Raw genomic sequence first — 15,386 nt, forward strand, 5'->3', positions numbered from 1 at the left:
GCTTACTGCATTTTCTGTATATTGCATTTGGGCAAAATATTTTGTCTTATTTATATTGACTTGTTTTGTTTTATTTTTTATGCCTATAAAAAATAAATGACTCGTAATAAAATTATCCAGGAAATTAAGATGAATATGTTTGGTCTGTTTTCATCATCTGTTTGAATTGTCACACGTAGTTTAGATAAATTTAATACTTTTATAAATCAATCTAATTTGATTTCAATGCACGTATGTAACGTTAATGATAACTGGAGCTACTGCTGCATTACAAATTTATGGCTGAAGTTCAAAACCTAGCGAGCCGCCTATCTAGACAGCAACACTCGACGTCTGGATTCCGCGTATCATGGGCAAAACGCGCCTACGTAACGAGCCGGTTAGATAATGAGACGCAACCCGTGTGTCTTTCAGTGTAGCGCACGTATCTCTGCATACGCTCTTTAAAACTCAGTAAAGTGTTGTTTTTGCCTTACTTTTAGGTCCAAACGCTAATATTTGTGTAATAAATATATATATATCAATACTCATAAAGAGTTCTCAATTTCTCTGGCGGATTTGTGGCGGGGGCAGCTGAGAGGACGAACATGTCGGGAAAGAGTTTTCGCGTTAGCGACGGAGACTGGATTTGTTCTGATAAAAAGTAAGACTCGCTGTATAATGCCTTATTTTAAAGCCCAATAATTAATATAAGCATGTATTTGCATTACTTATAAGGTTACCCTTTTTGAAATATTCATGTTGTCTGAGATAAGATCACACGTTTCTTTTAGCATAGCATTTGTTAGCTTTAGCACACGGCCATAGTGTGTGTGAGTGGGCCTGTAACCGCTATTAAAGGCGCGAATTTCATTTTCTTTTAACGTTACCAAAATTAAACGATATATTATTTCTTTCTACTGGGACACTGGTAATGAAAGACTCTCATAATTTTTATCTTAGGTTAATCGATTAACGTTAGCTAGTCAGTAGCCCTGTACACGAGTCTGCTAAATCCAGACTGCTAACTTCATTAGTAGTTGTAACTGTTAATGCATTGGGCTATTTGAAATGTTCGAAAAAAACTATAATACATTTATTTCAGTGGTTGTACCAGTGGAACATTCCACTATTTGAACATTTCAGTGAGTTGGCCTGTTTTGTGTGTGCATAAGTGTTGACTGAAGCTTATAATGTCTAGAGACCTAACCAGTTTTGCTTTTGTAATATCTTAGGTGTGGAAATGTCAACTTTGCCAGAAGAACGAGTTGTAACCGATGTGGCAGGGGTAAGGGGGTTTATTGTTTGTCATTACTTCTGTATATTATGGGTGTGTCACAAAAAGTGGCATCAGTACATGCACCATGCTTACAGTATTTTTGATCAGTCTAAACTAATTAGACGTTTTTCTCGAAACAGATAAGACAACTGAAGCAAAGATGATGAAAGCAGGGGGAACAGAGATTGGAAAGACCCTGGCTGAGAAGAGCAAAGGTCTCTTCAGTGCCAACGACTGGCAGTGCAAAACGTGGGTATTGCTATAAAATTACTCGTCCAATGTGCATCATAAATACTTTTAAAATTATTAATATCACAAGAAGTATCCGTTCAATACAATATTAGGAAGTGAAATGTTTCAACCAATGTTTCAGCATTTCTTTAAAATTTGTTTCAGTGATATTAAAGGAAACCATTCCTTCCGATGTCTTCATATTTTACTTTTAATTTGAATCCCACACTGTTCAACCTGCTTAATGGAGCAGAATAAATGCACATAGTATAATGATATCATGTCGTGAAGAGCATTGAATGGGACCAGTTCACTTGAAAACGTTGAAGTAAAAAATAAAAAGGGACGTCACAAAGCTTTTTGAGCAGTGCTGTTTAAAATTCAACCACTTTTCTCTCTTTGGCATTGAAGTTGTGGATGTGGAGTTGTAGTTTGTAAATAACCCAAGGGCCCTCTTCTCATTCGCTTGCTTATGAATTTGAGATCCTAATATACCAGTGTTAATAATAGCTGTACTTGTTCTTGCTTCACATCTAGTTGTGGCAATGTGAACTGGGCCAGAAGATCAGAGTGCAACATGTGTAACACCCCAAAATATGCCAAACTGGAGGAAAGGACAGGTATAGCTTTGTCTTTGTTGAAAACGGAATGTTAACGTTAACTTATTTCTGTAGCGACTGCAACCTTATGAGTTTTTGTTTATTGTCGTATGCTTGATGCATTAAACAGGATATGGTGGAGGTTTCAATGAGAGAGAGAATTTAGTTTACAATGAGCGAGAAGAGTCCGATGGCGAGTATGATGAGGTCAGTACACACAGATGGCATTCTCACAATACGTGTTTACTAACACTACTAAACTTGATTTGTAAATGGACAGTTTGGGCGCATAAAAAAGAAGTTTCGTGGAAAAAGCAAGCAGGACAGTGACAAGAAAGAGGAACCAAAAAAAACTGTTGTTGAAGATGAAGACGAAGAAGAAGAGGATGATGATGAAGAAGGAGACCTTTCAAAATACAAACTTGATGTAAGAGATTTTATTCTGTAGTTCTATGTTAGTGGTTCCATAATTTTTTGCTTTCAGAAACCTATAGAATGGATAATCGCAATATAATGCTATGTAAAAGAATCTTTGGCGCTTAGATATATGAACCTACCAGCTCAGTTTTTGATGTGCTTTTGATCTTAATCTTGTTAGGATGATGATGATGATGAAGATGAGGCAGATTTGTCCAAGTATGAATTGGATGCTAGTGAAGAAAAGAAAGGGAGTCGCTCCGGCTCCTCGCGGTCATCCTCTCGCTCGTCCAGTTCAAGTTCCCGGTCTAGGTCCAGGTAAAAGGGTACAGGTCAAGGGTAACTCCAGGCAAATGTCAGTATCAGCTCAAATCTTTATTCAAATCTCAACACATAATTCTGTTTTAATGTTTAATTTTGTTCTCTTTGCCTAATTTTTTTAATTGCCTATGATAGTAAAAAATTAGATGTTTACTACTGTTCAATTTATTAAATAAGTAATTCATGCCATCAACACAACTTTACAAGTTTTTTTAAAACCTTTGAAAAAGCAAAAGCTGATTTTTTTAACTCTTATTTTTCTTGGTTTTTCACCAGAGGATCTTTAATTTTCATGGAAAAATTGGAAATTTGTCGTGTTTTTTTGTTGTTGTTGATGTCGGTGTTTTGCAGATCCCGGTCCAGGAGCTCATCCAGTTCCAGATCTCGTTCTCGCTCCAGGTCCAATTCCAGGTGAATGAGGTCACATGCCCTCTCCAGGAGAGAGTGTGTGTATAAACAGCCAGTGGTTGTTGTAGTGAACTCTTTGCCCTTCTGAATCTGAACAGAAGGCGACTTTTGATCACCATAAAACAAATGATCTATAAAATGAGGGAGCAATGAGATTTAGCTTAATCTCTTTTGAGAATGTTAGATTTTTTTTGTTGTTCTTAACAAAGGGTGCTTTCACACCTGCCTCATTTAGTTCGGTTGAATCGTACCAGAGTTCGTTTCCCCCTTTGGTGCGGTTCGATTGGGCAGGTGAGAAAGCAGCAATCGCACTCGGGTGCGGACTAAAAGCGGACCAAACAAGCGTACCGAGACCTGCTTGAAGAGGTGGTCTCGGTATGCTTTCAAACGAACTACGGAGCGGTTCATTTGTGGTGAGAATGTGATCCGACCTCGAACAGACCCAACTGCAAAAAGTACTGATCGTTTTTGGACTAAACGCATTTTGCATTATGGGGTGAGGAAGTGTTTGTTGACAGTTTGCACTTTAGCATGGCAGCTCGTGGACAAACTTGGAGTAGTGAGCAGGTGCGGAGCCTCATAGAAATTTTGTTAAATGACCATGAGCATGTCAGAGTTAAGAAGAATTAATGCACGCCTCCGCTTAAAGTTACCAGCGACTCCCGCTCGCTGTTTGCACTGCAGTGCATTAGAACATTGTTTTTTTAAAGCCGCATCTGCGCTTCATTATAGAAATGTATTTTTTGCATATTGTGGTGTATACAAACAATGTAATAGATTATGGCCAGGGACAAAACAAGCCCATGTAGTTGTGTTGTCTCTGTGTTTTTTGCTGGCTTTTCCTCTTATGTTGGAATTTTCCGGTACGTAAATTCTGACCAATCGAAAAGCAGTTTAGGAAATACATCATGGCCAATGAGTGATGTAGATGTTGTCATGTGACTGCATTTTGGTTCGTTTGGTACGGACCAAAGCAATCAGTGTGGTGTTACAAGGAAATAGGGGTGCTCCGATCACGATCGGCCGATCGTTATGCGCATCTCGTCAGTAAAGCCGGTTTTCTAATCAGCGGTTAGTCAGTGCATCTTCTCAGTTAACTACGGCTCTGTGTAGTAACAGCTGCTCTATGTGAAATCACGCACCTGATGGAATTAACCGCTGATTAGAGAACCGGCTTTACTGATGAGATGCGCATTAACGATCGGCCGATTTTTTGGTTCCCCTAAAAAGGAACCAAAAAATGCACTGAAAAATGCTACAGTGTATAATTGTTTGCCCTTGGTTTGGACCAAATGAATCGAACTAGAGATGTGAAAGCCCCCAAAGGTGTCGAGAACTTTTTTGTGCTTGTTTAAAATGTTCTGGAGCTGTTGATTGTACACTGTCCCAGATCTCATTTTATCTGGTAACACCTTGACATCTAGCAGGCAATTAGGGCTGTAAGTTCTACTGATTCTCTTCTTATGGGTTCAGCTTTGTTCTTCTGAAAGTTCAGCTGGTCAGGCCTGCAGTTTTGGTCTTTTTAAAGAAGTTTTAGTATTTACTGTATTTCGAGACATTGGGGAATGTTTTTTTTTTCCATTTCAGTCCCTTTGATAATGTTATTATAGTAATCTGTGCAATGATATTTGTTGACCTCACGGGAATGCTTATTTATCCCCTTTGAAAGATCCAGCTCCAGATCAGGAAAGGGCTCTGCTTCCTCAAAGAAGAGGTCTCGCTCCCCTTCATCATCGCCTGAGGGAGGCCAGAAGAGGAGTCGCTCCAGGTCCTCCTCTGGTGGCCGCAAAAAAAGACGCTCCCGATCGCACTCGTCTGAAAGGTTTGGTGTAACACATGGTGGCCTGGATGCCAGGCGTCCTTCTGCATTATACACAGGGCTCAATGATATAGCAGTACATTTTTGAAACAACGTGACAAAATTACTCTTTTCTCTGTGCAATAAATTTTTTTATGCTTTGTTTTGACTGCAAGAACCAAATCACTTAATCGGTCATGGTCTTTCTCTTTGTCTCTTTCTTTCCATCTCTTTGTAGGCGCAGAGGCTCATCTGGATCATCCCACTCTGGCTCAAGCTCAAAACAGAAATGATTAACAAAAGAAACAAATCTTTCTAAAACTGCATGTTTTTTTTTTTTTCTTTTTGCAACTACCCAACTGTTTGAATTCACATTGATTTCTATGAAGACAAATACTAGCGCATCTGTTCACATAACCTCTTAAAAGTTCTGACTTTTTTTTTTTTTAAACCTCTAGCCAAATCTCTAAACAGTATAACTCAAGATGTAAAGTCTTTAGTGTCAGTGGGTTTATAGAAAAATAACATCAAGTCTGTGACTATAAATGGTGCATATCTTCTGAACATCAACCATTTTGTTGGGAAATTATGCAAATTATATTACTACAGTAGTTTTATTCAACCATTGTCATCAGAATAACCAATTCATTATCAAACCATTTATGCTGATTTCAGAAGTGCCCAGATGCTGGTTTTATAGTTCTTTTATATGAACTGTTGATGGCTTAAACATTACTTAATCAACAATGCCAGCGTATTATAGAGAGCTTTTTCTCTGAGGCATAACATTGCCTTGTCTAATTGTGTGCGTTAAAGGTAAGTATGTTTTTCTATACTTGTAGAGATTTCTTTTTTTTTTTTTGTGTTATAAACTTAATTTTATGATCTATCATTTGTGGAACTAAGAAACTGTAGATGACTCAAATGACTGATAGCATAAATTACTGGATTGTTTTTTTTTTTATTTTTTTTCTGTGGTTAAATCAAATTTGGAATATGTGAAATAATCACCCTCCCTCTTCCAACATACAAAATAAGAAAATGTTTTACTGTTCGTTAAAATGACATAAAAGTGTAACCAACATGAATAAACACTTGTTAATCTGAAACATTTGTTCATATCTTTCCATGTTACTGCATACTCTTTCCTACGTGTTCCATCTGTTATTTAATTACCTTGAGATTTTTTTTATATTTATAAAACCTAAAAAGGCCACATTTTTTTAACAATACCACACTGCTACTTGTGGGAAATTCTAGCGATGTTTGTGAAATTATGCATTCATCAGAAACCTGTTCAATGCGTTTCTTTCCTCGTCTGCTTTATAAAGTAGAATTTTATTAGTCGTGTATGAGTTACTAACCAATGCTGATGAACACACATAGACCTGCACTGCAGACACTAATGGAAATCGTTTATAAAAGAGCTAGCGCTAGGTGGCACTTGTTGAGTTCAGTCCCATCTGAGCTGATGGTTTGGGGGTTTTCTTAGAGTAAAATATTAACTATCCCTTGTTTGAAGATTTGCGTATAAATATGACCGAATCATTAGTGTTTTGTTTAATATGATCAGCGATAGTTTAGTTAATTCTAAAATCTATTTTAAAAGTATATCTACTAAAAGGCAATATTAGCGCACTCTCGTTGCAACGCTTGTTATCAGAATCAGAAGAGCTTCACTACAAGTATGTTTACACAGGAATTTGACTTGACAACAGGAGCTTCCAGTGTAGATGAAAGTACAACATAGTGCAGACATACGAATAACACAGTAGGGATGTAATAAAACAGCAATATAAAAAAAACATTAAATTATGTACTATATATATATACATACATAAATAGAAATATAGGGTAACATAACTTTAGATAAATGTAGCAGGTAGCCTATGTTATTAGTGTGCAGATATGTTATTTACAAAGTGTGCAGTTTAATATAAATATGTCAGATAACGTTGGACGTTGTGTAAGTCTGAAGTTTAATCGTCAGGTTGAAGAAAGCCTGCAGGGGAAAACAGTTTTTGTGCCTGGCTGTTTTGGTGGTCAGTGCTCTGTAGCGCCGACCAGAAGGAAGAGAGAGTGGGCTGGGTGTGAGGGGTGAGGGGGTCAAGGTGATTTTTAAGCCCTTTTCCTCACTCCGGAGATGTAAAGATCTTGGAGGCTGGCCAGAGGGGCACCAATAATTCTTTCAGCAGTCCTGACTGTCCGCTGTAGTCTCTTGATGTCTGATCTGGTAGCTGAACCAAACCATACAGTTATGGATGAACACAGGACAGACTCGATGGCAGAATAGAACTGTTTCAGCTGATCCTGTGGCAGGTTGAATTTCCTCAACTGGCAAAGCAGCTACATTTTGGCAAGTCTAAATTCCTACATTCATACTAAAACGGATGTGTTCCATTTGCTTGGGAATGTAGAGCAGGAAAAAATAAAGAACTAAACAAAACATTTATCTATATATCTACTTATCCTCCAGACTACCAGCTCTGGAGTTTTGTCCTCTGTATATGACATAATTCTTTAGCAATTTCTCTTGGAACTTACATGTCAGTTTTAAGTCTGGTTTTCCTGTAGGCCTACAGAGAAAATTAAGGGCTTTTCAGAGATACCAAATGATTTGATGTTTCACTAAATAGTAGAGAAACAAATATATATATATAAATATTCCTATGAAATATTAGATATTATTATGAAAATCTGGCTAATTATAACTCACATTATCGCACTTATTTGTTCATTCTATGGTCCCCAAAAGACATTAATATGCAAATTAGATTATGCAAATTAGGCTACAGTTTATAGATTTATTGCGGAAAACGCACATGTGGCCATTTACCACAAATTGCATAAAGATTTTTTTTTTAAATATATAACTTTCATAACATAGTTTAGAATCGTCTTTAGGCTATATAAAGTTTGGTTTAAAAAAATGAAAATTGATTTGTGATTAAAACATCTATGTCTATTAATGTATTTTTTATATTTAAAGAAATTGGACTTATTAAAGTCCTGATTTCCTCTGCAGAAGACATGGCATGGTCTAACATATTATTAAAAAAAATTCTTACGCTCTGAACAATGTAGGCTAATAACAGGACAAAATACTAAATTCGCAAAACTGTTTTTTCCTGGTAGTCAGGAGGATATAACAAAATTTTATCCTTTGCATTTAAGATATTCTTTATGTATCTTGCACTATTTTTCAGTTGTCTTCCTTAGCATGTTTAAAATTTCCATGAGGGTCCCTCCCCCCTCCTCTGCGTTTATAGCGCGCTCTCGGACATCCAAGCGCTCAAAGTGAGACAGATGTCAAGCGGACTTCACTGAGGACTCCACCTGTTTCTAAGGCTGCTGTGGCCATGAACACTCTTCCTGAAAAAGGATGACATCTAAATGTCAGTCTTCAGATGTCCTGTCGCAAAACCTGACTGCTGGAACCATGATGTGGGAGTCGAACCTCTCCAAATCTTCACAGGACGGCGTTGGCAAAAGCGCCAGCTGTGGCTCTGTGTCCGTGTTTTTTCCCATCACTATGATGGTCACTGGAATGGTCGGAAACTCTCTCGCGATGCTCCTAGTTTATAGTGCGTACAGAAAAAAAGAAAATAAAAGAAAGAAATCGTTTCTGCTTTGCATCGGCTCTTTGGCGTTAACTGATCTTTTCGGCCAACTGCTCACAAGTCCGATTGTCATTTCGGTGTACAGAGCAGATCTGAAATGGAAACGCGTGGACCCTTCGGGAACTCTGTGCGCTTTCTTTGGAGTGTGCATGACCACTTTTGGCTTGTGTCCACTCTTTTTAGCCAGTGCCATGGCCATTGAGAGGGCCTTGGCCATCACTGCTCCTCACTGGTACTCACAATACATGAATACCAACGTGACCAAGCAGGTTCTGGTCATCATCTGGTTCCTGGTTTTACTGTTTGCCTTATTACCCATCGCTGGCGTTGGAAAGTATACTTTACAGTGGCCAGGAACTTGGTGCTTCATAACTACAGGTGACAAGGACGTTACGGGAAATACATTTTTTGCCACGACTTTTGCGGCACTGGGGATATTTTCTTTGCTGGTCACGTTGTCGTGTAATGTTGTGACCATCCGTGCTTTGGTTACACGTTGCAAAACGAAGGCAACCTCGACCCAGTCATCCAAGCAATGGGAGAGGTTAACAACAGAGACTGTTATTCAGTTGATGGGCATTATGTGTGTGCTGTTGACATGCTGGTCACCTCTACTGGTATGTATCATATCAGCTTTTGCCAGATACACTTACTGTAGTTATCAGATGACAGCATACATGGTGCCATTCCTGCTCAAACTACAAAATGCTGCTATATTGGATTAAACAGAGTATATGAATTCCTACTGTATGTAAAGGTGAACTCAACAGGCCAAGTGATTTACTAGTACCATACATGTTGGAGTTTTCATGCTTTTGAGCAGTTATATGAGATTAGTTATTGTTTGAGTCTTGTAATTTCTTCCCAGTTATGTCATTTCAAAATATAGGCCCACATGTAATGTATAAATGAATGACTGTGAGAAAAAAATACATTAAAACAAATTGTGGAATAGGTGAAAACTCTTTATGTTATGGCTGGTAACGATAAACAGAAGATATTTAAAGTCTGTACAATGTTGCATATAATACATTTGGAAAAAAATTAAGTAACACCCCAAAAAAGTGAGTAATCAGTCATTTTAAGCATAAACACTATCATATACCACTATCATTTTGATATCTTCTAAAGATGAAATGTAACAGGTATTAAACTGTAATTGTAAATATCAGGTGTTAAATGATGACAAATGTAATCTAAATATAAAAATTGGGGAAATACATAATGCACAATTACTTGTTCAATTTTAGTCAATACATATAAATTATAAACTGATCATTATATATATATATATATAATATATATATATATATATATATATATATATATATATATATATATATATATATATATATATATATATATATATATATATACATACAGTATTTAATAAAGCATTGCCTGGAACTGAGAGTGCAGAATTTTTAGCTAGCTTACAAAACGAACCCAAAGGGGTGTCAAAGTAGCAAATAACTGCTGTTTATATGAACAGTCTTTAGAAGACTATTTAGCAAATGTATATTTTTCTTAATCTTAAAGAAAGCAATATTCCTATTATATAGCCATTGTGGTGTGTCTCCTCCCATTTTGCAGGTCCTTATGTTAAAGATGATCTCTACCCACACATCCTCGCATCAGTGCAATTCTGCTGCTGTGTCTCTCTCATCCCAGGACTTACAGATGGACTGTAACTTCTTTCTCACAGTCATACGCCTGGCTTCGCTCAATCAGATTCTGGATCCATGGGTTTACCTGCTCCTGAGAGAGATTCTTCTGAGGAAGTTCTGCCAGGTGGCCAGCGCAGTATCCAAGTGCTCACTGGATGTGCAGAAGGAAACCCAGTGTCCTCTAGACACCCTAAATAAAAAGGCCATTCAGAATGACAATGTTCACAAACAGTCCCTTAACATGGAGAACAGTAACTTGAATGGGGGAAATGAGGAACAGTGACTTGATAGTGGTACAAAAATAATAGAATAATAATGAGCTAAAATGTTAAAGATGTATTTGTGTTGTATTGATGTAGGGTGATGTCAGCATGCTACAGTGCAAGCGCGTCACACTTGTGTTGTTTTCAGTCAAAGCGATTTTGTTCATGGTTTCTCAGCAACCTTTGAAATGTAACAAAATGCCAAGACCTTAAAATAATTACATATGCAGGGTTCCCACACTGTCACGGAATAATCTGAAAATATCACGCTTTTTACAAATGGAAATGAATTGTTCGAAAGGTGTGGGAATCCTGCATATACAAAAGCAATATTAGCAACAAAACAGATTTGGATAAACAAAAGTGAAATCATAAACTGAAGTTTGCCAGCTCCCATGGAGACTGATTATTTTAGACTACATTCGGTGTTGTTACTATATAGCAAAATCCTATGATTCACCTGCCAACTGCACGTAAATAATGAAGGAATATTTCTTGATGCTAATTTATGATCTGTTATATAACATTTCAGAGCTGTTTACTGTGCAGGAAAGCACTGAATGGTCTCAAATATTTTTCTCTAAACTCCTCATCCTCATGGCTCTATGCCAAGCCTGCAGAGCTCTTTTTGATGCTGATAACTGTAACATTGAGCACGTTTAATTGAATTCCATGCTTGAGTTTTTCATTAGATTCCTGAGGGAAGTAAATGTAAAAGTGCAAACTAATTTAATTGTTTAGTGAGACACTTTCTGGCATTGGAACAGTCCATTCAGATTTCATTTTGAGTGCCTCAAGGTCCTGCATCTTGTTATGTGCAGTGTTCTTGATCATATCAATTACCATCATAAACCAAAAGACTTTAAAAATTCAAAAGGAAGGCAATTTCAACAGATGATGATTAGTCATTCATGGAAATTGCTATTTCATACCAATTGCTGTCATGAGGCCATTAAAGCATTTTTCTGTTCTTATTTTGCATCCTTTTGCATTTTTACTTGAGAAACATTTAATGACCGGTATGACTGGGACAGATATGTCATATTATTATTGGCTGATAAGGCTGCATGCAGTAATTTTAACTGAACATACATAAAGTATTAGCAAGGATGATTGAAGTTGTTCTTCTAATTGGGCCATTCAGTTGCATATATGTAATTATACATCTTACTATGTTTGACTAAACATCTTAGCATATTATATTTTTGCACTGTGCAGTTGGTTATTGTTATAGAAAAGACCCATGGATCATCATTTATGCTACACAGCAGGTTGTTCATGACTCTGCAAATACATTTGTGATATATTATACAATATTAGAAGGAAAATTGTAACTAAAGAATAATTATGATCAATGATTGAAGAAAAATATAGTCAAAAATAATGTTAACCTAAATATATTTGCGCCAATGATTTTACACCAAGAAAATGAGCAAGGAAGGTGCAAAAGCAGAAAAAAGAGAGAGGCAAGGTAATGTATTTTCCTGGAGGTGAGAGCTCTATGAAATCAGTGGAATTGCAAAAAAATTGCTAGTTTTCTGTTTCCACCAAAAAAGGGCTTTTGATGTTCGATGTAAATAATAACCTCAACATCAGTGAAAACTGTGATTTCTGATTGCTGTGGAAATGATGGGATTTGCAAAAGTGCACAGATGTCACAAGGAACAAAAATACTTTTGTAAATGGATTTAACATTCTGCATATGCTCTCAGGCAGCAATTACAGAGTAAAATTAATGAAACTGACATGGGATTTAATTAATAGTGAAATGAACGTGGCTCATGCTGCATTGTCAGACACCTAGCCATGCTTAACTTGCCATTGTCCGCTTGGGTAACTGCTGAATATAGTGCAATGGAAAATTTAATTATTGCATAATATTTAATTGCGAAATTAAAAGATCCAGTGTATCCAATACCAAAGCAGGTCTTCTGTCAGCTCACTGGTGCATTGAGCTGAAAAAGAGTGTATGAATATGAAGGATTCTTATTTACTCCACAGTAGTACAGCACCAAAGCTGTTCTGAGTATTGTATTTCTGTTTCCAAAGGCATCTTATTGGAGTTTCTTTCATATAGAAAAGTGTATTCATTATATTTTTCTCATCATATACTCGCCCTTACAAACCCATTTGGTTTTATTTTTGAAGGAGAGCTTTCAAGGTTCAAGTAAAAGCACCATAAAAGCAAAAACCCATCTGTTCATCACAATAAGCTAATGTATGGCTTCAGAGGAAATGCATATATTAATGCAAACATTGTATATAAAATATTTAATTAATGCAAACATTGTATGGACTGCTTTCATGTTGCTTCTGAATCTCTTTTAAAGCTCCAGTCCCTCTTCTTTGTAATTGCATGGGAAAAAAAAACATCCATTCATCTATTTTCCAAACTGCTGTTGTATCACCAGAGGAAAAAGAAAGTCATATGAGTGTGGAATTGATTTTTTCTTGTTAATGTACTATTTAATACAAAGACTTTCATATATCTTCAGTACATTTTTTCACCAATGTAAGTGAAACCACAGAGCACCATTGATTTATCTGTAATCATAATTCATAATATATGTACAGGTAATAAGAGCTGCCAAGTAATGTTTGCATGTGAAGCCACCAGCAAATGATTTTAGATCAAACCCACCTGTGAATGTCCTAATGCCAGATGCCAAATCATAGATGCCACTAAATGTGGCAAGTCTGCATTACAAACAACAGGGTTTCAAGAATGTATTTCGAGTTTTACATTTACTCATCGTGTAAGACAACGCATACAGCTCTGGGACTCCGTTCACAGCTAGAGCTGTCATTAGGCTTGTATCAACAGATGGTCGTTGTGCTGCTTGTGTGTTTTTGATAAGAAATGTTTGCATATGCTTGCAACTGTTTGACATGTCTACTAACTGCTCTAATGTGCTTGCCTTGTAATGGTGCTTCTAAAGTGTATCATTATTTGATTCTATGCTGCTTGTGATTTCCATTGCACCGGGATGGACTGGGTTTCATGCCATTATTATAATTTAATCTGGTAGGGGGTTGGGGTATACCAAAGTGCTTTTGAAATAGTAAACACCCCCATCCACATTTTGCACAAGTGGTTTAAAATGATTGCCATATTTTCCATCAGTTGTGTTACTGAAGAATTATATCAAATGACTGTTTTGTCCAGATCATGTTCTCATTATATAACTTCTAATACATAACCAGTCACTGATTGTCAGTAGATACATGAATTATCATAGATGTTATTTTGCTTAAAGGAAGATGTCTTTTTATTTCCAGTCCATCTACATATTAACATTGCAAAACATTGTGAAAAAAAAAACATTGTAAAAAAAAAAAAAAAAAAAAAAAAACTATGATTGAATATACTGAATGGAATGGTTTTAAGAAGCATTTTTAAGCTGACCGGCCCTTAGTTCTGTACTTATTTCAAGTATTTTTAGTTCATTTAAAATGACCAAAACTCAACATTCTGACATTATTTACTCACCTTCATGTCTTTCTTGAAATCCTGCGAGATAATATTTCATGCAAGAAAGAAAATCATGTGGGTTTCTCAAGACATGAAGGTTTGTAAAATAATGAGAGAATTTTCATTTTTGGACAAGCTTTTGTTGCACTTGTATATAGAATTTACATGAAAGTAGTTTTTATGTTCAAATCTCTGGCTTGAAGTCGAAGTTGCTTGAAACTGGGTTGAAGTCCATTGGTGGAGATTTCAAGGGGTCAAACAACTCCTTGACATTTTGTTCCCAGAGGTTCACAATCAGACAAGAGTTGATGATCATGTCATGACCACTATTTATGTACAAACGTATTGCCTGTGCTAACTATTTTTGTGTTGTGACACATATGTTCAAATCTTTGCAGGCACAGATATTTATTTACTATTTATGCTTTGTTCTTTCAGTTTTTTTCTTCTTCTTAACTGTTTAATCTTTATGTGCTGATTTTCCATTAATTACAGAACTGTGATCAGCTTTGTAATCAGAATTGTTGTCTTTTGTTTCAGTGTTAATGAGTTTGCCTTTGCTTCTGTAATTGAAAACACAAGACAACGTGCCCTGTGTTCATCTACAAATCAATTAGCAATTGTTTAATTTGTTCCCTGCAATCTAAAATTAAATGAGATTTAATGAAATTAAAGGGGTCTCGTAGGTTGTTTCCATAAATAAAACCATCATTTGAATATTTATTGTTAATTTTGTCTCTAAAAGCAGTGTAGCTAATATACTTGGCTGTATTATAAAATTCTCAATGTTGAATGCTTTTAAAAAATGCTAAGATTATTTCTTGATTACTTTGTTATTTTAACTCAGTGCAAAGAGATCAATCTATATCAGGTTTCATGGGGACTTCCTATGAACCTTTAGAAAATGGAACAAAAATAGTGACTGCTTCGAAAGATAAGAGACCAAGAGGCTGTTCAATCCATTAGTGGCTATAGTGAAGATCCAACATACTGCACAACCGGCTAATGTGGATAATGGCTGTCTGGCTCTCTGCAGCTTCATGTGTGCCAAAGATGCCTGCCAGATGTTAATATCAATACAATTCTAAGACTCTTCAATTTACACATTGAAGTATTGAGAGCTGTAATGAGTTTTTCAAATAAAACAGGCACTTCTTCATTATGGGTCAATTAGCATACATCCATATTGGAATTCTTAATATAAAGTTGTTAATGTAAAATTACACATATATATATATGTAATTTTGATCTTAAGTGATCTTAAATGTCTCAGGACACAGAGATGTAACACTGCATTAGTTAAGTTTTAAGTGGTGACATTTAAGAAGGTTA

The 15,386-nt window shown here is 36.3% G+C and overlaps 2 protein-coding genes across 3 annotated transcripts; both read left to right on the plus strand.

Moving 5' to 3' along the window:
* The first annotated feature begins 366 nt into the window (after window positions 1-366).
* On the plus strand, window positions 367-6,141 carry zranb2 (zinc finger, RAN-binding domain containing 2). 2 transcript variants are annotated; one of them, XM_026265644.1, is made up of 10 exons: window positions 368-643; window positions 1,215-1,267; window positions 1,399-1,507; window positions 2,027-2,109; window positions 2,219-2,295; window positions 2,369-2,515; window positions 2,687-2,823; window positions 3,178-3,237; window positions 4,904-5,056; window positions 5,271-6,141. In XM_026265644.1, the coding sequence occupies exons 1-10, from the start codon at window positions 588-590 to the stop codon at window positions 5,323-5,325; spliced, it is 930 nt and encodes a 309-aa protein (XP_026121429.1). In that variant the 5' UTR covers window positions 368-587; the 3' UTR covers window positions 5,326-6,141. The 2 variants fall into 2 exon arrangements, with proteins under 2 accessions (XP_026121428.1, XP_026121429.1); XM_026265643.1 differs by having other exon boundaries at window positions 367-643; window positions 4,904-6,141.
* A 2,099-nt stretch (window positions 6,142-8,240) lies between these two features.
* On the plus strand, window positions 8,241-13,935 carry LOC113101421 (prostaglandin E2 receptor EP3 subtype). The gene is made up of 2 exons (XM_026265645.1): window positions 8,241-9,269; window positions 10,246-13,935. The coding sequence occupies exons 1-2, from the start codon at window positions 8,415-8,417 to the stop codon at window positions 10,600-10,602; spliced, it is 1,212 nt and encodes a 403-aa protein (XP_026121430.1). The 5' UTR covers window positions 8,241-8,414; the 3' UTR covers window positions 10,603-13,935.
* Window positions 13,936-15,386: the final 1,451 nt, after the last annotated feature.

This window comes from Carassius auratus, chromosome 6 (assembly GCF_003368295.1).
Source record: "Carassius auratus strain Wakin chromosome 6, ASM336829v1, whole genome shotgun sequence".
Lineage (NCBI taxonomy): Eukaryota > Metazoa > Chordata > Actinopteri > Cypriniformes > Cyprinidae > Carassius > Carassius auratus.